At 56.8% G+C, this 24,854-nt stretch overlaps 1 protein-coding gene across 2 annotated transcripts; it reads left to right on the top strand.

Moving 5' to 3' along the window:
• Window positions 1–869: 869 nt before the first annotated feature.
• On the top strand, window positions 870–23,669 carry PCSK9 (proprotein convertase subtilisin/kexin type 9). 2 transcript variants are annotated; one of them, XM_081225794.1, is made up of 12 exons: window positions 870–1,391; window positions 4,542–4,733; window positions 6,960–7,083; window positions 11,143–11,276; window positions 11,502–11,643; window positions 14,603–14,799; window positions 15,920–16,103; window positions 16,618–16,791; window positions 17,119–17,267; window positions 18,152–18,329; window positions 20,062–20,243; window positions 21,765–23,669. In XM_081225794.1, the coding sequence occupies exons 1-12, from the start codon at window positions 1,176–1,178 to the stop codon at window positions 21,981–21,983; spliced, it is 2,091 nt and encodes a 696-aa protein (XP_081081920.1). In that variant the 5' UTR covers window positions 870–1,175; the 3' UTR covers window positions 21,984–23,669. The 2 variants fall into 2 exon arrangements, with proteins under 2 accessions (XP_081081920.1, XP_081081921.1); XM_081225795.1 differs by lacking the exon at window positions 17,119–17,267 and adding an exon at window positions 17,030–17,118.
• The last annotated feature ends 1,185 nt before the right edge of the window (window positions 23,670–24,854 follow it).

The raw sequence follows: 24,854 nt of genomic DNA, 5'->3' as shown, positions 1-24,854 counted from the left end.
CTAGATTTTTTTTTTTTGATGTGGACCATTTTTAAAGTCTTTATTGAATTTGTTACTATATTGCTTCTGTTTTATGTTTTGGTTTTTTGGCCGCAGGTCATGTGGGATCTTAGCTCCCCGACCAGGGATCGAACCCACACCCCCCTGCACTGGAAGGCGAAGTCTTAACCACTGGACCGCCAGGGAGGTCCCGACAATGGAATTCTTGAATGTACACGTATGATATCTCTGCAGATTAAAACCAGAAATATTTGTAGAATAAATCCCTTGAAATGTTTGATTAGTACTGGCTGGAAGTCAAAAGCAACAGGACTTCAAGGAGTAGCTAGTTGGTGAGGTTGGGTGTGCCGGGTGCATAAAGGGCAGAGGCCCGAGAGGGGTCGGGGCTGAGTTTAGAAGGATGGCACGCTCAGACCTGCGGAAAGACTTGGGGGCTGGGGGCAGCGAGGGGTCCGCTGTCGCTGGCGGCGGCGGCGAGGAGGAGGACCCGATGGAGTGGTTTAACATCGTTCGGGGCGTAGGCGAGGGGGCTGGCTGGCGAGTGCCAAGGCAGAGCCCAGAAACGCTTGACTAGGTGGGCTCAGCCGAACTTGGTGCCTGGCACAGCTCGCAGGGCTCGGGTTGAGGGGCGGGGAGAAGGCGTCTCGGGAGCGCGGGAACAGCCTTCCAGCCCAATTAAGATTTGGGATTTTGTCCTTTCTCTGAACGTAATCTGACGCCGTTTGGGGGTGGGGGTGGGGAGGGGGAGGGGGAGGGGTAGCGAGGCCGAAACCCGATACTTCAGTCCGGGGGCTCCGTTAATATTTAATCAGGTAGGATCATCCGATAGGGCTCAGGTGGCGTGATCTCCCGGACCCTGGGCGTCGCGCACCCACACCCAGGAAGGTTTCTGCCGCGGCGTCGAGGCGCGCGCGGCTGCAGGCGGGCTCAGGGTCAGGTCGGGTCCGAGCCAGGAGGGGCGAGCCAGGCAGTGAGACGGCCCGGGGCCGGCAAGCGTCTCCACGGCGCAGCCCACAACCGGGAGGCCTAGAGCCCGGCCCAGCGCGCGTCCCCGCCGGGGCCCGAGTCCCGTGCTCGCATCGGGCTCCCCCGTCGCGAGGCACAGGCGCTGCGGGCCTGGCCTGCGCGCCGCCCCCGGATCTCCCCGCCCGACGCAAACCTCTCCTCTCCGCGCGATGGGTACGGGCAGCTCCCGGCGGCCGTGGTGGCCGCCGCCGCCGCTGCTGCTGCTGCTGCTGCTGCTGCCGCCTCTGGGACCCGCGGGCACCCGCGCGCAGGAGGACGAAGACGGCGACTACGAGGAGCTGGTGCTCGCCTTCCGGTCGGAGGAGGACACCTCGGCTGACACGGCCCAGAACGTGGCCACCGCCACCTTCCACCGCTGCGCAAAGGTGCGGACGCCGGGGTGGGAGGCGGGGGCGAACCCGCGCGGGGACCCGGGCGGTGGGCATATCCTCTCAGGATTCAGTGCCCCCCCACCCCGGAAGGGAGGGGCTGGAGTGAAAGTCACTGGGGGGGTGGGGGGCTCTGCTCACCCGAGGACGGGCTTGGCGCGGATCTTGGGGACTGCGGGAGCGGTGGCGGGGAGAACGGGCACGGCGGCTCTTCGGGGTGCGTTCTGCGGGGGAAAGGTGCACGGGGCTCGGAGACTGGTAGGCGCCAGGTAGGACGAGCAGAGCACCTCCAGGATCGCCTGCTCAGATCCTGGACGTGCCTCACCACTGAGGCTCGGGTGGGTCAAGGCACTAATGCCCGAAACGTGCTTAGAATGGCCCCGGGCAGAGAGGAGATATTATTAGGCGTCCTGACGCGGATCGGGAAATCTGGGTAGTGCAGAGTGTGTGTGGGAGGGGGTGGGCTTGGGGGTCTTGGGACGAGACGGCGCTACTGTGACAGGGGTGGAGCGGGAGAGAAGGCGAATGAATGATAGTGGCGGGAGGCAATTTCTTCATGCCACAAAACTCACATTCTAGGATTGCATCTTTTTCAGCTGAAGAAAAGAACAAAACTGAAGGGGAGGGGACGGAGTTATTCACCAGGCCCGTTGGGGTCCTTGGGCTCCTCTGGGAAGGGCTTGTTTGGTGCTCTCCGGAAGGAAGGAGCCTGGTAGCCGCAGCCCACTCACACCGCCCAGAGTGGGTGGGGCGAGTTTCCTGAAGATCAAGGCCAGCACCTGGCCGCTGGGCTATGGGAGCTCCTGCCCAGGGTTGGGACTGCTGGTTCCCTCCAATTATAACCTTCCCAGGGCTCAACTGAGGTCCTGCTACCGGGTTTGGAGTCAGCTCTGGGGTCGAATCCTGGCTCCATCACTCACTAGCTGAGTGGTGCTTGCTTGGCAAGTCACTTAACATCCGAGCCTCCCTTTTCCTCATCTTTAAAAGGGAGGTGACAGTCCTTCCCGAGGGTTTGTTGTAAAGAGTCAGTGCTGGGCAGATGGAGGAATGAAGGGAAAGGGGCTCTGTTGCCCACATGAGTGGCCTCCCCACCATGTGAGCCAGTGAAGAGAGCACTGTCGGAGGTAGCTATTTACCTGGCTGCAGTGCGACCTCCCAGTGATGCCCTTTTTGCTCCAAACTGCAGCTCCTGGGGCAGAGGGGAAGTTCTAGGCTAATGGACATCTGGCCTGCGCTTCTGCCCCAGCTCCTCTGCCTGAGTGTGCTGGGTGCAGAGGGGTGTCAGGCCCTCAGTGTTGCCTGTGTCCTGTGTTAGTGGCAGGAGGGGAGGGACCTCGCTTCTTCAGTCTGGCTCTCACAGAAAAGTGAAATTTACTCAGCTCATAGCACCTTCTTCCTTGTCCCCTGAGCCTTTCACCTTCTAGAAGGATGTTGATGGGTTGTGACAAGGTTGAGAAAGGGCGTTTCAAGTCACTGCCCCCAAATAACTATTCTAGAAGTAGTGAATACCCCATCTTGAGAGGTGAGTAAGCAGAGGCCGGACAACCAATTAAAACAGGAGCTTGAGGGTACTTCTTCCCCAGCGGAAGTTTGGAACAAGAACCTCCAGAAGTTCATTTATTCATTCCTTCCGTGGATATTTTGTAGAGATTGAATTTATAATGAAAATATTTTTGGCAGGCAGAGAAAGATTTTAGACCAATCCTTTTATTTTATTCATGAGAAACTGAGACCCAGAGAGAGGGGTTTCACCCCCCTGATGCGTTAGAACTAGGCTTCTAGGGCAAGTCTCCTTCCAGTGCACAAAGTGTTCTCCCAATTCATTAGATTTTCATTTAGCTGAGGGCATTTTAGATGGGCCTTTGAAGCATAAATAGGAGTTTAAATAAAAGTGGCAGGGGAATTTTATTCTAGGTGAAGGGGGTAGCATGAACAAAAGCTCAGACAGGGGAAAGCTAGAGGTGGAGAATAAGGAGCACATGTCCACAGTTCCTTATCTGCCTTCTGAAATGTAAAATGTTCTGAAACCCAAAAGGTTTCTTGTAATTTATTTGGTGGTAACCTGACCTGAACTGACATGAGGTTATTTATAAGTTATCCCACTGATGTAAATATTTATATTCCTATTTTTTGCTGCATAGATTACAGTATGCTGCTCTAGACGCCTCTGAGCACCCTGATTGCCTATTACTACCTTTCTAAAGTCCAGATAAGTTCTGAGTCTTGAAACCCATTTGACCCTAAGACTTTGGTTAAAGGGTTGTAGACTGTATTCTACTCTGGTGCACGTACAGAGATGTGGGAGATTAGGCTACGGAGGTTGCAGCGGGGACCAAGGGGCAGCATGGAGTTTGGACTTTGTCAGGCTATGGGGAGCCACTGAAGGTTCTTGAGCACAGGTGTGTCTGAGAGCAGTGGGAGCAGATAAGAGCTAAGAGCAAACAGATCTGCTCCTGTAGACCATGGCCTTGAGTCTTTTATCCCATGTGAGAAGTGTTGCCTTTGCTCACTCTATCATCCCTTCTGTTTGCTAGATGCTTTACACAACTACGTCTCTTAGCCTTCCCAGCAGGCCTGTGTCGTAGGTATTATGTTCCCCACACCACAGAGGAGATGTCTGAGGTTCAGAGAGGTTGAGTGACTTGCCCATGGCCACATAGCCAGTAAATATTGAGGTTGGGATTCAGGCCATGTTTTTGGACTGCCTCCGGAGGGGGTCAGGGAGGTACTAGAACCGGGAGAAAGTGATTATTTCAAATTGAGACACGGGGAAGGGAGGTGTAATTAAGAAGGTCTTCGGGAGGAGGTGGCCTTCAGGCAGGGCCTCCAAGGGTGGCCAGGCCTTGGTCGGCCCCACAGAGAACTAGGTGCAGGTGCAGAGGAGAACCTGGTGTTGACTGTGGCCCATGGTTCCCGTTTTTGCCTGACTATCAAGTTTGAAAGTGTGGTATATGTTAGGTTACTGCTAATAGTTGGCTTCTCTGTGGTTTGGGGGTCCCAATTTGGTGACTTCTCTTTATACTTCCTATACTCGATGGAGTTTCTTTTGCTGTAATTCTAACTTGTAAACATAAGTGGATGAAGCCCTCATAGCAAACTTCTTCTTTTTTTAATGTCATCGTGTCACTCCTCCTCGCTGGGGGCCAGGATGCCTGGAGGTTGCCAGGCACCTACATGGTGGTGCTGAAGGAAGAGACCCACCGCTCGCAGACGGAGCGCACCGCCCGCCGCCTGCAGGCCCGGGCCGCCCACCGCGGCTACCTCACCAAGATCCTGCACGTCTTCCACGACCTTCTCCCCGGCTTCCTGGTGAAGATGAGCGGTGACCTGCTGGAGCTGGTGAGCTCCGTCTCTGGGTGGGCCACTTCCAGAAAGGGCTGGGCTGCCGCATGCATACAGGGGACTGTCCTGGGTGTGCCCATGGCTGACCATCAGGAGGCAGCAAGTGTTCACAGCGTGCTTACTGAGTACCAAGCACAGTGGCTCCTGCCTGGCCTTCGGTACAAGGTGCCCTTCAAGCCTGGTCATACCTCAATGGTACTTCGTCTTCATCTGAAAGATGAGGAGACCAAGGTTCAGAAGGGACCACACAGACAGCCAGAGGCAGAGCTGGGATCAGACCCAGTGGTCTGTCTTCTAGCTGTCTTTGTGTTGGTGAACTTGCTGCCTATGAGAACCCTATAGGAACAAGGCTCTATGACGTTAGTGGGGCCAGAGTCATTTTATAAAAACATGACTCAAGGATGCAAAATTCCTTTGAAACTGATGCTATTCAGAAGGTTCCTCCTGTAGGACAGGGAGGCTGTTCCCCCTCCAGCCCGACCCTGATGTCACATCTTTGGTGCAGGGGCAGAACAGACATGGGTAGTTGAGGACTTCTGGCCTCCCTTCTCCTCCTGGCCCAGTGCTTTAAATGCATATCTTAAAAACCTTTCTTGGTGAGGTTCCCTGCGAAAGGGGGCTCCGCTTGAAGCGAGTTGATGGATGTAAGATTTGTAGCTTTAATAAAAAGGCAGAAGAGAATTTGGCAAATGCACCTTTAAAAACAAAACAAAACAAAAAAACAACCCTTTCCTTGTTTTAGCCTCTGCTCCCTTCCTCCCAACCCGCCCCCCTCCCCTGTCCTCCTAACTTGATGAGAACACATGGTTCCCATTTTCATACTGATTCTCCGCGTGGCTGGGGTGCTTCATAGCCTCCTGCAGACACTGAGACCCAGAACGGGACAGGGTCTTGCCCGAGGTCACACAGCACACAACCGGCAGAACGAGAATCTAGGCCCAGGCCTCCTCGCTCCACTGCACTACTACTGCATAGTTTCATTCCATTCAGCATACAGTGGCTGAACAACTACAGTGTGTTAAGTCCTGTGGGGACAATGACATGGATTAGACAGGGTCCAATCCCTTAGTCTAATAGCGGAAACATCAAGTTAATGCCTTCAATCAGTCTGCTCATCACATATTTAATGAGCACCTACTATGTGCTGCAGACATGAGGATGGACCACCAGCCCTTTCCCTTGAGCTCACAGTTCAGAAAGAGAGACTGAGAAGTGATGGCCAGTCAGTTAACTGGGGGATGATATGCCCAGCACAGTGCAGGGGAAGGAATCAGATGCCCACAGAGCCAGATGGCATGCATGAGCCCCGAAGGCCAGGCAGCTTCTCAGAGGGGAGACACTGCTGAGCTGCAGACCACAGACATGTGCCCTCAAGAGCTGGGCTTTGACATCGCGCCAGCCTGGGTTCATGTACCCTTACTAGTTTGTCTAACCTTTTCTTCACCCCCTGAATCTCAGTCCCCTACCTGTAAGCTGGCATGAAAATAGGAACGGTTCTTTAAGGACTAAATGAGATCATCAAGTATTTAAGCAGATGCTAAGCACAGAAACTCATGGAGTTGTGGACAGGTTAAGGAAGCCCACAGGGACACTGAGGCACCCAAAGATGAGTTGCCGTGACAAGCTGATGGGCAAGGAGAGGGAATAGTGTCTTCTCTGCCAGGGGGGAGCTGGCGCTGTGGAGCAGGGGCTGCCCCGGGGGAGCCGTGGTCACCAAAGGATGCAGCCACCATGGGAACCTTGCACCAAAACAGAGAGGGAGTGAAGACACCCTCTCATCCCCCAAAACTTCTGGGCCTCCCTCTGGCTGATCCCAACCAGAAGTCACTGCAAGGAGGCCTGGGTGCTGCTGTCTGCAGGGTCAGCCTCCCCACGCCTTGCAGGGTAGAGAAGGGAGGGAACGGATCTGGGGGAAACAGAATGGCCAGTGAGGGCATCATGATTTGGGCATGGAGTCCAGGTCCAGCCTTCCCCGGGGCCTGGGCACTGCCTGGCTCCCCAGATGGCATGTCAAATTCAGAATCCTTCCTAAAAGGCATCCTCTGTGCTGGCGGGTGCCGGGCTCCCCAACCTGAGCAAGGAAACCCCACACCAGGAGGGGACAGGTATGTGACTGGCGTGTGACTCGGGACAGGCTTGATCAGGTAGGTGAAGGGCTGTGGCTATGGCTGCTGTCAGCCAAATGGCTTTTGAAGCCGAGCCCCACCTCTCTGCCTTCTGCAGGCCCTGAGGTTGCCCCACGTCCAGTACATCGAGGAGGACTCCTTCGTCTTTGCCCAGAGTATCCCGTGGAACTTAGAGCGGATTCTCCCTGCGCGGCACCAGGCGGATGAACACCACGCTCCTAGTAAGGGCCCCGTGCTCCCCGCGTCTCTTCATCCGAGCGGAGGCCACGTGCCGCTCTCTCCTCCCCGCCGACGGTCCTCACCTCCCAGGGGCGTTAGAGCTCAGTACACTCTGCTGACCCCTTTTCTGTCCCATTCCACCCAATCCAGCCCCCATGCCCTGCCTTCCTTCTGCCCCAGGTACAATGCAGAAGTCTGTTTTTTTTGTTTTGTTTTGTTTTTTATTTTTTTTTGTGGTACGCGGGCCTCTCACTGTTGTGGCCTCTCCGGTTGCGGAGCACAGGCTCTGGACGCGCAGGCTCAGCGGCCATGGCTCACGGGCCCAGCCACTCCGCGGCATGTGGGATCTTCCCAGACCGGGGCACGAACCCGTGTCCCCTGCATCGGCAGGCAGACTCTCAACCACTGCGCCACCAGGGAAGCCCAGAAGTCTGTTTTTTTAAATGAGCCCCTCTCCCACCTTCTAAAAGTTCACGTTTGCCTTTTCTTGCCATTTGGCCCATCAGGCTGCACTCAGGTGGGGAGAGGGTAAACCTGACCTTGACACCCCCTAAGGCCCACAGGTCTGGGTGATCCCAGTGCCTTGAGAACAGGACTGGACCCCATAACAGGACAGATAAGCCGTGTTTGCCATGCCCCCAGCTGGTCTCCGGTCTCCTGCCTTGACCTGCTCCTCCCTTCAGCATCGCTAGGCTTCACGGGGTTCCCTGCGTGGGCTACTCTGTGTGTCCCCTCCAGGCCTCTCCCCCAACTCTTCCCTCTGCCTGGGGTGGCCTGGCCAGGAGGAGGAGGAGACGCCAAGGAAAGTGGCCTGGGTTTGGGCAGGGCCTTGTAAGTGGGTGGAGGTGCCATTTATTGAGCTGGGGAAGAAGGGAAGGACACCTGGTTTGGGGAGATCAGGGGTTTTGGCTGGCCCGTGTTCAGTCTGAGAAGCCCTCAGCATGAGGTCTGGAGCTCAGCGGAAAGACAATTCAGGGATGCTCCCGGACTCAGCCAGACCTGGGGGCGCGTTCAGCCTCCGCCCTTTACTGGCTCACGTGGGGTCTCGGGAAGCCATTTCCCTCTCGGATCCTCCCCTTCCTTCCTCGTCTGTAAAATGGGCACAGTAACCCCATCCTGTCCTTACAAGGTGTTGTGAGGCTGTTGATGTGCAAATGCTTTGGGAACTGAAAGGCTAGGCGGGTTCTGAGTCGCTGTCATTGTGACAGACGGTAGACCTGGGGCCTCCCAGGGCTTGCGGCCAGGATGGGAGATGAGTAAGAAGTGTGGAGCATCACCCCAGGGTTGTCAGCGGCAGAGGTGCGGGGCCTGGTCAGGCAGGGTGTGCTGACCGGCCTGGGCAGCCTGTGGCCAGGGAGGGGGTGCCCTTTTCAGGAAGAGGCTGCCTCTCCCCACCCCAGGCTGCTCCTATCTAGGCAGAGACCCTAGAGACCCCACCTTCCACATCTGCGCCTCAGGGACCTCCCGGAGCCGGCTAGTATGGGGAATGGGGAGGGGATGCTGTGCAGGGGGTTCCGGGGGACCCCAAGCCAAGCAGGAGAGAGAGAAGGCCACAGCCCTTAAATTAGTTTCCTAGGGCTGCCCTAACAAAGTACCACAAACCCGGTGGCTTAAAACAATAGAAATGTACTCTCCAGTCGGAAGTAGAAGTGTCAGTGGGCCAAGCTCTTCCCAAAGGAAGAGCATCCTCCCTCACCTCTTCCAGCTTCTGGCAACTGCAGCGTTCCTTGGCTATGGCTGCATCACTCCTGTCCATGCCTCCTTCATAAGATCTTCTCTGTGTATCTCTCCTCTTCTGTTTTTTTATGAGGACACATCAATGGATTTAAGACCCATCGGGATAATCAAGGATGATTTCATTTGGGGGTCATTAACTTAATCGCATCTGCAAAGACCCTTTTGCCAGATAAGGGCATGATCATAGGTCCTAGGGGTTAGAACGTGGACATACGTTTTTTTGGGGTGACCGTCGGATCCACTGCCCTCCCCCAGGCCAGAAGCAGACGTGCGATCCTTTCCTTCCCCACTGGGATGCCCATGGATTGCCTTACCCTCCTCCTGCGCCCAGTGGCTGTGAGAGGTGGCGGGGATGGAAGACAGGAACATGGAGTCCGTCAGGAGTCACAGAAGGGCTTGGCTGGACGAGGCCCCCCAGGGGCTGTTGGGTCAGAGTGGGGCGGAGTGGGCACCATGCAGATGAGTGGAGGGTGGCGCACCCGGCCAGGAGCAGAGCCTTCCTTCACAGAGAGGCCACCTGGCAAAGGGCTGACGAGCACAGGCCCCGGAGCCAACTGCCATGCTCAAACCCAGACTTTAGCGTTTTCAAGCTGTGTGAGCTTGAATGAGCCTCAAGTTCCTCTACAAAAACGGAAGGTGATGACAGTCCTATCTGGGGGGCTGTGTTGGGGTTAATGCTCTTTATGCTGTAGCGAGCCTCCATCCGTGTCTGGTACAAAGTGAGAGTGTTGTCATTGCAGCCCTCCCCCTCCTCCCCTTCCATGCCACAGTGAGTTCTCAAGTAGCCACTGTGCTCCAGACACTGTGCTAGGTGCTGGGGACACAAAGACCAACAAGATGGACTTGGTCTCTGCCTGCCCCCCCACCCCCACCCCAGAGCTTCTAGTGCATGAAGAAGGCTAATCCATTGCTTACACAGATAGCTACAGGACACCAGGTAGTCTGGATGGGGTAGGAGCTATGGAGTCTGGACAGCTGTGAGCATGGAGTCAGCAAAGGCTTCCTGGAGGAAGTGACACTCAGCCAAGCCCTGCAGTGGGTATCATTAGCCCCGCCAAGGGGAGCATGTCCAAGTAAGAGAAACAAACAAGGACAGAGGCCCTGAGGCAGGAAGGGGTGTGGCCTGCGGGGAACAGGCAAGAGGGTCAGGGTCACGGTCAGGGGCCTCCTGGGCAGAGATGAGAAGGAGAACTTGGCTGCCTTCCGAGCTTCTCAGGCGTGGCAGGGGCTGTCCTGTGGGAGAGAGAAAGCTCCCTGCTCTGGAGGGATGCAGGCAGGACTGGGCGCCCACCTGCCAGAGGCCACAGAGCTCCCTGCACTGAATCAGAGGCTGTAAGCGGCCACTCGCAGGTCCCTTTGCCCTTAGTGATAACTCCTCTTGAGGCCCCTTTTCCCCTCTGCGACATGGGACAACAGCGGTCCCACCTTGCATGGGGGGACGAGGACGGAGCCAAGGTCTCCGAGGCTTCCGCGAGCAGTGCTGCGGCCTGGGGCTCTGCCTCCTTGACCCTCTTCCTTCCTCTCCTTCCACAGGTGTCACACCTGCAGGCTCTCCCTGCTTCCTCCTGCCCCCTCCACCTTTGTCCCGTGTAGGCACCTCCCCAGGAAGTCCCCTGAAGGTCTCACCCCATCTTGGTGCCTGCCTCCTGGAGAATCTGAACTGACCCAAATAGAAATGATGAAGTGTAGGTGATAGGCTTTTGGTGAATTTCCAATACTGCTGTTTTCTCTGAGGCTGTAACTTGTGTCAGTTGGAACCAGCCACTGTTGAGCCGTTCTGGCACCTGGTGGAGTGGAGAAAGCATGGGCTTGGAGCCAGGAGGCCCAGATGCACGCCTCCTCCTTGGGCCTCAGTCTCCTCTCTGTGAAATGAGCTGACCTGCTCAGATGGCCATACAGGCCTGTTATTCTCCTTTTACTTGTCAAATCCTGTTCTGTCTTTAAATTCTGTGGCCTCAGGTTTGGGGAGCTGTGAACAATTTTAAGTAGGGGCTTGGCATAGTTTTTTCCATTGTAGTTATTAGTTTCGGGTGTTCATATTGTTATTTCATATTCATATTATGGAGCCAGACTACTTGGTTCTCTTGCTGGTTCCACCAGCACCAGCTATGTGACCTTGGACAGTTACTTACCCTCTCTGTGCCTCACATTCCTTGTCTGTGATATAAAGATATAAAAGTATGTACCTGGAGAGGATTTTCTGAGTTGACATATGTAAGGTGCTTAGAACAGTGCCCGAGACATGGTAAACAATTTATATGTGTTAACTATTACGTTAACCTCATGGTTATTCTTTCCTTTCGAACAAACCTCACCTTGGAAAGCTGGAGGTGGCCTGGTGGAGGTATATCTCTTAGACACCAGTATCCAAAGTGGCCACCGGGAAATTGAGGGCAGGGTGGTAGTCACTGACTTCGAGAACGTGCCCGAAGAGGATGGGACACGCTTCCACAGACAGGTGAGCATGTCCCTCAGGTGGGGGGGGGGCTGCCCCCATCCCTCATCCCCAACCTGGAGTTGATGCCACCCCCAGAGTGCCACAGCTGCACCCCTGCTGGCCTCCCCAGCTGTCACTGCCCCTGCCCTGCCATCACTTGTGGGTGGGGACGTCTGTCCGGTCACTCACTGATATTATTACAGGGTGGATGAGCTTTCTCACTCGGGTCTTGTATTGGTCGAGCAGGCGAACAAGTGTGACAGCCATGGCACCCACCTGGCAGGGGTGGTCAGTGGCCGGGATGCTGGCGTGGCCAAGGGCGCCAGTCTGCGCAGCCTGCGTGTGCTCAACTGCCAAGGGAAGGGCACGGTGAGCAGCACACTCACAGGTGAGTGATGGCTCTGGATGTGCTGGTCTCTGCATCCAGACCTGGCATGGGACGGGGCTTCAGCCCAGAGAGAACTGACTCCTGACCAAGGAGACCAAGGCAGCTTCTTCCCCAGAGGCAGAATCCCGGAGTGTCAGAGTGGGCAGGGCCCCCAGGGGCCATGAGTGCCGATGGAGAAGCTGAGGCCCAGAGAGGGGCAGGGCTCAGCCCAGGCAGGTCCTGGAGATTTGACCCCTAGTCAGTGGTCTTTCTACAGTTTCACACTGCTCCCCTTTCCAGATCTTTTAAAATAGTTGTGTCTTTTGCCATGTTACTTTCGATTTGGATGTACCCTCGAGGTGATCTAAGCAAACTTTCCCCATCTTCTGCTTGGCACCGGGGGATTCACTCCTTCTCGTGAATGATTGGAGCCCTGTTTGGGTAGACCTGGTAGAGGAACTGGCAGAAGACTTTTTCCAGACTCTTGCAGGTTTCTCCATCCAGTCACCTCTGGCAAGGTCCAGCTTAGAGCTAGGACCCTGGGAGGCCTGTGGACAGAGAAGAGGGTGGGAATTCTCACTTACTGAGTCCCTCCTGTGGCCAGACCTTGAGCAAAGGACTTTGTACTCCATACCCTGAGGGTGGTATTGTGAGCCTGTTAAACAGTTGAGAAAATCAGCCCAGAGAGGGGAAGTGACTTGCCCAGGGTCACACAGCCAGAGCCAGTGACCTCGCTGGGGAAGGTGCTGGCTCTGAGTTTGACCTCCACTGCAAGCGCCCAGACCCCTGTGTCAGATGCTGGCCTCTGAGCTGGCAGAGGCAGCCATAGGCCTTTTTGAAGGGCTGGGAAGGGCTGGTGGTGCCTGCCTTGTGCTTGGTGAGTGAGCTCTGCCCTAATTCTTTGCAGTTTAGTGCACAGGTTTTTGTTTAATTAATTTATTAATATTTGGCTGCTTTGGGTCTTCATTGCTGCGCACGGCCTTTCTCTAGTTGCAGCGAGCGGGGACTACTCTTCGTTGCGGTGCGTGGGCTTCTCATTGAGGTGGCTTCTCTTGTTGCGGAGCACGGGTTCTAGGCACGCGGGCTTCAGTAGTTGTGGCACTCGGGCTCAGTAGTTGTGGCTCACAGGCTCAGTAGTTGTGGCTCACAGGCTCTAGAGCACAGGCTCAGTAGTTGTAGCACGTGGGCTTAGTTACTCTGTGGCATATGGGATCTTCCCGGACCAGGGCTTGAACCTGTGTTCCCTGCATTGGCAGGAGGATTCTTAACCTCTGTGCCACTAGGGAAGCCCTAGAGCACAGGTTTTGATGTTTGGTTTTCAAGGCAAGAATCAATAATCCCCTGCCCTATCAGGTGACCCTTCCTTCGTGTCCCACCCCTTTATCCACTGACCTCAGCTCAGCAGGCCAATTCCCAAAGGTCAGTGTGCAGAGGAGGGGAGGCCCGCTTGTGCCCTGAAAGGCCTTCCACAGGCCTGGCGCCCTGGGCTTGGAGGGTTTCCCGGGGAAGAAGAGGTCCCCGCTTTGGGAAAGGCCCCTACCACATTACCTGGAGCAGAGTAGGGGCTCCACGAACAGTGGCTTTTACTCTCTTGGTCACCGCCAGTCTCCTCTGTAAGCAGATTGTTGAGGTAAAGTGTGTCAAGTCCGAGCACAGAAACATACATACAGCAGGTGGTTAATGGCAGCTGTAATCGTGCTTATTCCTCACCTCCACTCCTACTTCCGCTCTGCCCCTCCTGGTGTGAGGGACAGCTGTCTCCTCCTAAGAGGAGCCTGGCTATGGGACCCCAACTCCCACCTCTGCTGCAGCCCTGGGGACCTCCCAGAGGCCCAGATCCAGAAGGTTCTGAGAGGTCAGCCCGCCACACCCCCATCTGACGGAGCAGGAGCTGGAGCCTGAGAGGAGGAGCTGTCAGCTCCGGGCCCCCTGGCACATGAGGGCCAGAGCTGGTGTTAGAACCCAGGTCTCCACTGGGCCTGGGCTCCAGGCTGCACACTTGGCTCTGGGGCGGGGGAGTGCAGCCGGGGTCAAGGCATGACACCCCCCGAGGGGGCAGGGTTATCAAGTCCCCCCCCACCCCCCTCCAGCTCCAGGGCGAGGAGTCTTTTGATCCTCGACACAGTCCGAGCAGCAGTGTCCCCTTTCACACATGGGAGGGCAGGGTCCCACAGCTGCGAGTGGGCAGTGAGGACTCACTGGAGTGTGTGTGTGTGTGTGTCTGTGTGGTGGGGGAGGACTACTGTACACCAGCCCTCAGAGGATGGCAGCGAGGCTTGTGAAGGTCAGAGGCAGGGCAAACGGGGCCCTTCCTCTTGGTGCCTCAGTTTCCTGGAAAGGGAAAATAATAGTAAGGTTACTGTGAGGATTGTGTAAATTCCCATAGTCAGGCACTTAGAAGGAGCCTGGTGAGTATAAGTGTTTGGGAGTTGGCTGGTTTTATAAGTGCTGCTGTTGTTAACATGCTTCCCATGTGCATTAGTCAGGGTTGTCCAGAGACACAGAACCAATAGGATGTGTGTATATATCTATATTTATAAATACACACATATACCACATAGTGGGAGATTTATCTTAAGGAATTGGCTCATATATTGTGGGGCTGGCTAAAATCTGCAGGGCAGGCTGGCAGGCTGGAAATTCTGGCAGGAGTTGATGCCACAGTCTTGAGTCTGAAGGCAGTGTGCACACAGATTTCCTTCCTCCTTGGGGGACCTCCATCTTTTCTCTCAAGGCCTTCAACTGATTGGACAAGGCCCACCCCCATTATGGAGGGTAATCTGCTTTACTCAAAGTACTGATGTAAACATTAATCACATCCACAAAGTACTTTCACAGCAACACTTAGACCTATGTCTGAGCAAACACCCGTAGCCTTGCCAAGTCGACATGTAAAATTAACCCTCACGGGGGCCTCAGGGGGTGGGGTGGGGAGGGGGAGCGTGCCTCCTCATGGGTGACCTTGGCTTTGTCCTCTCAGGCCTGGAGTTTATTCGGAAAAGCCAGCTGGCCCAGCCGGCGGGCCGGTTGGTAGTGCTGCTGCCCCTGGCGGGTGGGTACAGCCCAGCCCTCAATGCCGCCTGCCAGCACCTGGCCGGGACGGGGGCAGTGCTGGTGGCCGCTGCCGGCAACTTCAGGGATGACGCCTGTCTCTATTCCCCAGCTTCAGCTCCCGAGGTGGGTGCTCCCAAAGGGAGGGGAAGGTGGCAGGTGGGCCCCTGGGGGATCATGGGGTGTGCTCCTGAACTGGCCTGGCTTTGGAAGGACATGTCAGAGACTGCCAGGGCCGAGCCTGGGCAGAGGAGGGGCTTGAACCTCCACCATCCCAGTCTATGAACAGCACCAGCCTCAACTCTCCCCTCCCCCAGTGCAGCTCCAACCCCACGCCCTGGCCCCTCTCCCTCCGAATGTCTCGTGACTCCCCCGGCCCCTTCTCCCCAATCCCATCACCTCCGTCCATCTGCTGTCCCCTGGATTGACACCATAGCTCCCTCCGCTTTCTCCCGGCCTCCCTCTGCTTCCTCTCCCAGTCCACTCGGTAAGGGCCCAGGGGCTTTGCCCGCATCACTCTCCTGCCAGTATCCCAGGACCTCTCCACTGTCCACCTCCCCACCCCCCCCAAAGGCCCCCTGAGGCCCTGCATTGAGGGTCCAGGTGTGTCCCAGGGGAGCTACATGAGCACAGAAATGACGCTTCTCAGCTTGAGAGGTTGACCCAGTGTGTCCAACGCCCGTCCATTCCTCTAACGTGCGAGGGCACCTACTGGCGGTATGGGCACTGAGGGGGACTAAGGGGAAGGAATCTCGTCCCACTTCAAAGATATCATAGTCTGGGGGGGGGTGTTGGGGTCAGGGGGCAGGTGGGGGGCACACATGTGAGCCTGACAGTGATGGATAACTTTCCCTGGCTGCCGACTTTAAAATCGCATAAAGCAGACAAAACCCAGCAGGTCTTTTCCACCTTTCCGGCTCTGCTTTTCTCCTTAGCACTTATAACCACCTAATGTGTTGCATTGTGTACTGTTTGTTTACTGTCTGGGTCCCTCCCTAGAATGGAAGCGCCTCAGGGACTTCGGGAATGGTGCCTGGCATATGGCAGGGACAGAGGGCAGCACCAGGGCCGGGTGGGGCAGAGAGTGCCAGAGTTCTGCCTGGAGAGTCAGATTTCCCTCAGGAGGGGATATTTGAATGGGCCAAACAGGTATATAGGAGTTGGCCAGCCCAGTTGGCAAGGTCTCAGTCTCCCTACATCCTCTCCTTGGCTCCCCTCTCTGCCATCCGCTCCCTCACCTCTCCAGGTCATCACTGTTGGGGCCACCAATGCCCAGGACCAGCCAGTGACCCTGGGGGTCCTGGGGACCAACTTTGGCCGCTGCGTGGACCTCTTTGCCCCAGGGGATGACATCATTGGTGCCTCCAGTGACTGCAGCACCTGCTTCACATCACAGAGTGGGACGTCACAGGCTGCCGCCCATGTGGCTGGTGAGTAGCTGCCCCACCGCCTCAGCCGTCATGATTCTGACAGCCCCTTCGGCAGGCAGGGTCTGCACCAGGACCACGTGTGCCAGGCTCTGTGTTGGGTATGGGGGAGTAAAGATGAGTCAGACTGATGGTGCCCTCAAGGATGCTCAGTCTGATGGGGGAGGCAGGTGCACAAATGGAGTAGCCAGGGCTGTGTGGAAGGGAGAGGTGCCTGACCAGGCTGAAGGTCAGGGAAAACTTCCTGGAGGAGGGCCGTTTCATCTGGGGTTTGGTGGATGAATAAGAGTTTACCTGGCAACAAAACAGCAATTGCCAAGGCTCGGAGGTGTGAGAGCAGGATGTAAGTCTTATTCTGGCCATCTTTTAGCACGGGATTGCAGGTGGTTTAACTTCTAAAGAACAGCTTGGTGTGTCTGTGTGTGTGTGCACGCTCACGTGTGCACCAGGAGAGGAGTCCCAGGTCGGGAAGGAGGGCCAGGCCACCACCATCTCTCATCATCTGCCCCATGACCAGGCATTGTGGCTAGGATGCTGACCGATGAGCCGGAGCTCACCCTGACTGAGCTGAGGCAGAGGCTCATCCGTTTCTCTGCCAAAGACGTCATCAATGAGGCCTGGTTCCCCGAGGACCAGCGGGTGCTGACCCCCAACCTGGTGGCTACACTACCTCCCAGCACCTATGGAGCAGGTCAGCAAGATGGCAGGGTGGGCAGAATCCAGACTGGGGCTTGGGAGGTCTCAGGGCATCTGTGTGGCCTGGGCAATCTTGTCCCTCCCTCATCTGTGGAGGGAGGATTCGGCCACTGGCTCCTAGACACTGGGGGAAATTGAGTAGGACGGGCTCCTAAAGGGCTTTGCAAGGGCTTTCATGACCTGTTTTAATGGGAAAATGGATCACATTCTTTAAGGCCCCTCTCCCCCACCAGGAGCCAAAGATCTGGAGCCCTCTGTGAGCAGAGCCCTGACGGAGGCTCCCTCCCCAGCCACCACTCCTCACCCCAGGGCCTCGTTGCAGGTGGGCAGCTGTTCTGCAGGACCGTGTGGTCGGCGCACTCGGGGCCCACGCGGATGGCCACGGCCGAGGCCCGCTGCGCTGCCCCCGAGGAGCTGCTGGGCTGCTCTAGCTTCTCCAGGAGCGGGAAGCGGCGGGGCGAGCGCATTGAGGTGACCTGTACCCTCCCGTCGGAGCGTGAAGTGGGGTTCTCGCTTCCAGGCCCAGATCTGCCTGACCCCCTTCCTCCTCTGAACTCCAGCGTTCGTCTGCAAGTTAAAGCCAAATGGGGCATATCTCAGTCATGCGGTTTGGGTGCTGCAGGAGGGAGGCACACTGAGGGTTCCCGGGAGACGCTGCAGGATGAGACTGGATGGATTCCCGTGCCCGCCTCGTGGGAGGGGAGGGCCGAGTGTGTGCCAGGGATTCACTGCCTTGGGGGAGGGGAGGGCCAGACGTGTGCCAGGGATTCTCTGCCTCTGGACGCAGTGGTCTCCAGGGCCCTTTTCGCTCAGACGTTCCACGGTTCTGGCGGTTGAGAAATCCTCTCAAAGCAGCAAAAGAGGGGACTTGATGGGAAGGCTGCAGAGCCTGGCAGAGATGCCATCTGGCTGCAGTGTTTTGGTGGAAGGGCAGTGCCTAGGCCAGGAGGACAAGGAGCGGGCAGGCATTTCTGTCTGGGAGCCGGTGTCTGGGAGTGTGCTTGACTGTGCAGCCTCCTGCACGTGAGTGCACGTGGGAGAGGCTGAGAGTGGGTCAAGGCTGAGCAGGCCAGGTCCTTGCTCTGGGGTCTTAGATTTCCCTGTATCTGCATTTTGAAGTCACTCTCAGCGTCCAGAAGAACTTTATAACACCCAAAACTGCCCGTCTGTGGAACCGTCCGCCTTGGGTGGAAGTGAGCTCCTTGTCCTCAGGGGCTGCTGGCCCCTCGCGAGGCCATTGGAGACGTTTCAAGGGGCTGGGACCAGGCACCCGAGTCAGCTCCCTCCAGCCCCCATCATCCTGTGTTTCGAAGCCTTTTCTAAAGCAGGTTCCTGTTTCTGTCTTTGGCTCTTAGGCCCGAGGGGGCAGGCGCGTCTGCCTGGCCCACAACGCGTTTGGGGGTGAGGGTGTCTATGCCGTTGCCAGGTGCTGCCTGCTGCCCCGTGCCAACTGCCGTGTCCACACAGCTCCGCCAGCTGGGGCCGGAGTGCAGACCCAGGCCCGCTGCCCCCAGCGGGGCTACGTCCTCACAGGTAGGCGGCTGGGCCCACCCCGGGGTGAGGAGGCGTCTCTGGCTCCTGGTGCACCTGCCCCCACCCGGCTGGCCCCACGTTGGAGCCCGACGGCCTGGTGTGAAGGCCAGTGCTACCCTTTCCATCCTTGTGACCCTGGGCAGGCACCTCATCTGTCTCCGTCTCGGCCTCCTCCTCCCTAAGAGGGGCGGCGGCAGTTCCTGCTTCACTGGGTTGCTATGAAATGAGTAACACCTAGAGCACCAGGCCTGGGGCATCGTAGGCATTTCCTTACAGGCAGTGCATTGCATGAGGGGCAGTTTAGGGAGTGGCTCCGAAAGTGGAGCTGACCTTGGTTTAATCCTGGCTCTGCCAGTCGTCAGCTGTGTGACCTATGCAAGTTACTTAACTTCTCTGTGCCTCAGGTGCCTCAGCAATAGAATGAGGATGATGGGTGCTAAGCATTTAGCTTGGTGCTAGGACAACGTAAGTGCTAGCTATCCTGGTTATCATCCATTGCTTTAGAATCCATTCTCTGATATAGGTAACTGTGGATGGGCCACCTTGTGTCAAAAACATGCCCTGGGTAGGTAGCAGGAAGTCGCAGGTGGGGACCTTGTGGGGGATCCAGGGATGGTGCCCCTCAAATCGGGAGGGGGCTGAGCTCTCCTGCTTGGAGGGTGCATGGGATGTCCTGGGGAGCGTTTGGGGAGAGGGCAGGTAGCGGGCCTGGAATAACTGGCTCAGGAGTTGATTCTTCATCGAGTATGTACTGGGGAGCCACTGAAGTTTGAGGAGGGTGACAAGGGCAAGTGACGAGTTAGGAGCTGGCTCTCGGAGGAGCAGCTGGTGATGGCTTTGCAGGGGAAAGATGAGCCCAGTCAGCTGGAGAGGCTGGGACAGGTCCAGCAGGCCACCGGCCATCTTACTGGGGTCCTGGCTTGGTGGGAAGTCCACCGTGTTCTGATGGCTCTCCCCTTTGGCAACGCCCAGCAGATGAATTCCAGGGCACGTGCCAGTTCAAAGACATTGGAGTCATAGAAGCCACTATCTATGAAGCACATCCAAAAAGAGTCCCACTTTACAGCAAAGGGAACTGCACCCTGACATGCTGAGTGACTTCCCCAAGGCCATGCAGCTAACACACGGGCATTCCAGTGACCATGACCCTAACACGTGCAGAGCCCTTGCCCGGTGCCAGACGCTGTGCTGGGCTCCGCCTGCATGTCCTCACTTCACCCTTGCAGCCTGCCTTTTCCTTTTACAGAGGGAAACTGAGGCTTGCTATAGCCTAGGAACACTCTCTGAGGTCGTGTAGCCCGGGGGTGTGCCTGACTCCCAAGCTCTGGAGGGAGGCCCATGTCTCCCAGAGAGACATCAAGCTCACCCCTGAACTTCTGCCTGGGTGGCTGGGTTATGGGGAGGAATACCATTTCCTGGTCTAGCATCTCAGGCCTTGGAGCCCACTCCCCATGTCGGGGTGGAGAGGAGATGATGTTTTCCCTGAGACACTGAGGCCCAGAGAGGTTGTATGGCTTTCCTAAGGTCACACAGCAGGCCAGCAGCAAGGTTGAGCTGAGAACCCAAGAGTCCTGTCGCTCAGGCTAGTAGTGCCTTTTTCCTGCCAAGACTTGTTTCTGGGTTTCTCAGCTCCAGACTCAGACCCTAAAAAGATGGAGACTGAATGGGGTGGGGAGGAGAGACAGAGGGTCCCTTAGCATCCAGGTGTTTGAGCTGGCCCTCCTCTTCCCAGGCTGCAGCTCCCACTGGGAGGTGGAGGACCTTGGCACCCCCAGGCGGCCTGTGCTGAGGCCACGGGGTCAGCCCGACCAGTGTGTTGGCCACAAGGAGGCCAGCGTCCACGCTTCCTGCTGTCACGCGCCGGGTCTGGAGTGCAAAGTCAGGGAGCACGGGATCCCGGGCCCTGCAGAGAAGGTGAAGGGGCTCGGGGGGTCGGGACGGGAGCCGGACGCCGCGTGGGGTGGCACGTGTCCATCCTGTGCAGCTTTTCTGGGTCAGTGTTTGTGTCACCACCATACCCTCACATATCTGGGGAGTAGCTTGTGGGGTGGGTGCTGTCAGCAGCTTTTGCAGCTGTGTGGACAGCACCTGTGTGTGTGTGTGTGTGTGTGTGTGTGTGTGTGTGTGTGTGTCGCTGGGCCAGTTTTTGCTTTTGTCCAGCTTAGTGAGATCTGCTGTTGGGGCATGCTTACCCCGCTTCGGAAGAATATGTGTAAATATGGCATAAGAAAAGCAGTCCACACACATTCACTGATTAATCCACTTAACACATCTGTTGGGAGGATGACTCAGCCATGACCCAGAGGACGGGACACCTTAGCTGAGTGCTGCAGGTGGAGGGGTGGCTAGCGGGGCCAGCGAGGTGAGGAAGGGATTGCAGAGAGGGGAGGCGCGCTGGGGGACTGGGGCGTGAGAGGCCCTCAGAAATTGCCAGTGTAGACCGCAACCTCCCTAGGGCTTCTCTGTAAGTCTCCCTTTAAAAGCCACAGGGGGCTTCTTAAAAGGAAGCCCCGGGGAGTCCACTCTCCTGCCTCAGAGGAGGTTTTTAAGAGCAAGTCTGTAGTGATTGTGGTCTGGATGCTGCAGTTCTCAAGGGCAAGGGCTGTCTCAGGTCCACTTGCTCAGCATGTATTGAGGCCTCTGGCATTCCAGGCGGTGGAGTTACAAACCTGACAAGTTCTCCTGGGGCGTCTTTTCTAGTGGGATGACAGTAAACGAATGAGTAGTATTACAGAGTACTTAGAAGATGCTGTGAAGAGTAAGGCAGGGAAGAGAATGGGGAGGGGGAGTTCAGGAGAGGCCTCACTAAGAAGGTGGGGGACATGACAGGGAACAGTGTTCCAGGCAGAGGGAACAGCTGCGGCAAAGGAGCACCAGGAACAGCCAGGGGGCCAGTGAGGTGGGAACCGAGTGAGGGGGGGAACCAGAGACAGGGTTCAGGTGGGGCCTGAGGGCCACAGTAAGGACTTTGGGTTTTGCTCGAGTGAGCTGGGAGCCACTCAGGGTTCTGAGCCTGGGGTGGGGGGAGGGGAACGAGTATCTGACCTGGGTGTGAGCGGGTTCGTTCTGGCCGCTGCGCCACGAAGACTGCAGGGAAGGGGGCAGAAGCAGGGAGGCCTGCTATAGGCAGGTGGACGGCTACCGTGACTGTCCAGGCCCGGGGGGCGGGGGCTCAGCCAGGGCAGGAGTGCGGAGGATGCTAGGGCCTGAAGGAGGAGCCCACAGACCTGAGGGGCTGGACGTGGTGGGAGCAGCAGAGGGGGCAGCCCCAGCTTTGCTTTGCCGCTGGCCGGGATGGGGAGGGCTGTGGGAAGCGTGATGTCGGGGGAAGATGAGTCCGTCTTGGCATGGCAGACATCGGCCTGTGCCCTCCCGGCCCGGCTCACAGTGTGCCGGGCCATACGTGCGCTTTCTTTTGTCCCCTGGCCCTGGCAGGTCACCGTGGCCTGCGAGGGAGGCTGGACGCTGACCGGCTGCGGGACCCTCCCTGGGACCTGCCCCACCCTGGGGGCCTACGCGGTGGACAACACGTGTGTGGTGAGGGGCCGGGACATCGGAGCAGGAGGCAGGACGGGCGAGGAGGCCGCCGTAGCCGTCGCCATCTGCTGCCGGAGCCGGCCCTCAGGGGAGCAGGCCTCCCAGGAGGCCCAGTGACCGCCCTGCCCAGGACGCATGCATGGGGAAGGGGCCGGGGCCTGGGGGCCGTGGTCCCAGGCCTCGGCTGAGCTTTGAAGTGGTTCCTCCTTCCCCCTTCCTCAGCCTGGACCCCAGGAAAGAGGATACCTCTTGCTTCTGGAGCTCTCGTGCTGGCACTCGGGGTGCGCCGGCTCTCCACCTGGGAGAACCCCAGCTCTCGGCCTGGATCACCCCTTCTCAGGCCTGAGCTGCACGGGAGGCTGAGTGAGTAGGGCTGCAGGTGCCGGGCAGCCCCTCCCTCGCTGTGGGGCTGGGTCCACATGCCGCCGTTAACGCTGGTCAGGCTGTGCTCAGCTTCCTGCCAGCCGCTCCCAAGATGCCAACACTGTGGGTAGAATTACCTTTATTGAGCAGTCAGTCCGTCCTCAGGCCTCTGTGCAGGAGGTGGTCATCTCCTATGGGTAGGCAGGGAGGTGCTTGAGGGCTGGAAGGAGCCAAATATTGCTCAGGGGAAGTGAAAGGTGGAGATGGCCCCTCACCTCCTGCCCGCTTTAGGGACGCCCCCTTGGGCTCCCGAATTAGTGGAGGATCAGTTTTCCATGCCTCTGGGGGTGCAGGGTGGCACTGATGACGGGTGATGCTTCCCCAGATGTGGCCAATGTTTCAAAGTGTCCAAAGGGCTTCTCCACCCACCTTCTCACAGAGTTTCAGAGTAGCCCTGGGGCAAAGGCAGGGCCTATATTCATACCCATTGGATAGATGAGGATGTTGAGGCCCGAAGCACGAGCCCAGAGTCAGCTGCCAAGATGCCTTGGTTCAAGTCCTTGCTCTTTAGAGAGATCTCCATCAGTTCGGTGATCTCCACGGGCCCTCCCAGTCCTGCTGTTAAGACTCACCTCCCGAAGACAGCTTGTTGACAAAATTCCTAGCTCTTGTACCCACCAGCGGCATGACGGATGCAGCCAGATGTGTCCCAGGTGATCACGGGGCCGTACCTTTGTTTCTCCCAGCTGCCCTCACCTGGCCTGGTCCCGGCTTTGCAGTCCACCTGGCATCAGCCTGCAGGGGGACATCACCCCAGGGCTGACTCTTCAGTTCCCAGTGGAGGGCCACGTGCTCCATCCACCCTCTCACCCAGTCCTCGCACCTACCCTGCACAGTACACACTGTCATCCCCACTTCAGGAGGAAACTGGGAACCAGGGGTGGGGGTGGGTGCCCGCCATTCACATAGCCAAGAAGTGAGGTGGTACCAGGGTATAAACCCAGATTCATCCCTTAAGCCAAGGCTCTTTTTGCTGCACCAGGTTGGGCCCCCCATCTTTATAATAACAGAGGCTCATTAGGGAACACAGACCTGGGGTAGCCCTGTGAGCAAGGACAGAAAACTGGGCAAAAGGCACTGGCCGATTCACGGGGACCTGAGTGGAGAGGCCGTTGGAGAGATGCAGGGACAGAGGGGGAAGGGGACAAGGGGGAGGTGCAACTCTCCCTCCTTGAGCTCCCCTACCCCCAGCCCCACCCAAGCAAACAAGCACGCATTTATCTTTTTGGTCTGTTTGTCAACAACTCTCTGTTGCCTTTTTACAGCAAGCAGCTTTTCTAGATCTCTGTTTTGCTTTTGTAACTTGAAGATATTTATTCTGGGTTTTGTAGCATTTTTATTATACAGTGACTTTTTAAAATAAAAACTTGTCATGACTCTTGCCTGAATTTGACCGTCTAGGATGAGGCCTTGCTTATACCAGGTGCCTGATAACAGTCTGTGGGGTGGTTGAGTAAATCAAGCCTTTGAGGAGCGTCTGTATTTTGAGTACAAGTACTTGAGTACTTGTGCCCGTCCTGGGATAAAATCAGCGTCTCCCTCTTGCTTCTGAGTCCCCCCAGCAACCAGGGCTCCCCCTCCTTGGCAACTTCTGCCCCACAATGTTCTAGACACGTGGGGTGCCCGTGTCCTTTCCATTCTCCTCTCCCAGCACCTGGCACAGGGCCTGGTGCAGTCAATGTTTATGGTATACGTTAATTATACAAGTGGCTGAGGCTTCTATAGTGAGTACTATGTTCATGGTCATTTTTCATGATTTGAAATTAAGAACAGCCTCAGAACTTTCCACCTGGCCAAGTATAATCATCCTGTGCAATGCGGCCCCCCCGGCCCCCAGCCCCACTCTGAGGCTGGCAAGCGTAGCTGTCTTAAGCAAGGCCTAGCTCTCAACAGCCCATGTTACAAGTGATCAGGGAATCGGCCTGCAAAAGCAAAAATCCTCTCAAACTCTATTTGCTGACAATTTAGTGTCATGGAAAGCATTCAAGAGCTGCCAGCTGCTAAGGGCCTGACTGCCAGCGGGCGTTTGTGTAAGTGGGCCCGCTGGCACCCCGCCTGCTGGGCACACTGGACACCCCTCGCCCACCACCCAAGAGTCAGGGGTCATTTCCTTAGCTGTCCACGCCTGGATGGCTCCAAGATCTGAGAAAAGGGAATGACTGTTCTTGCAGAGGTTGGCAGCTGGTCACTGGGAGTTGGGGAGGAATGGGTGTGGACCACAGAAGAAAGGTCTGGAGCAGCAAACACCCCAGGAGAGGGGAACCATGTGGGCAAACGCAGGACATTACGGGTGGGGCTTAGACCTGCGGGGTCCAGCAAGAAATCCAGCTTGACCAGGGATGTGATTTATGCTGGGGACCACTGGGAGACCTGAAAGCTATGGGGCAGATGTCTACAGGCCACTGGTCTGAGTTTAGCACATCCTTATCCAGCTTTGCAAATGAATCCTGAAATGGTCAGGGTATCCAGAGGAGGAAACAGTAAAAGGCTTAGAAAAAGAGCCACTGCCCCTCATTATTAAAGAGTGGACCTTATTCACACCGTCAGTGCAAAGTACAAAAAGGA

The sequence above is a fragment of the Mesoplodon bidens genome (assembly GCF_964165515.1).
Source record: "Mesoplodon bidens genome assembly, chromosome: 2".
NCBI lineage: Eukaryota > Metazoa > Chordata > Mammalia > Artiodactyla > Ziphiidae > Mesoplodon > Mesoplodon bidens.
Note: the sequence above shows the minus strand (reverse complement) of the source record. Positions and strands in the feature narration are given on the sequence as shown.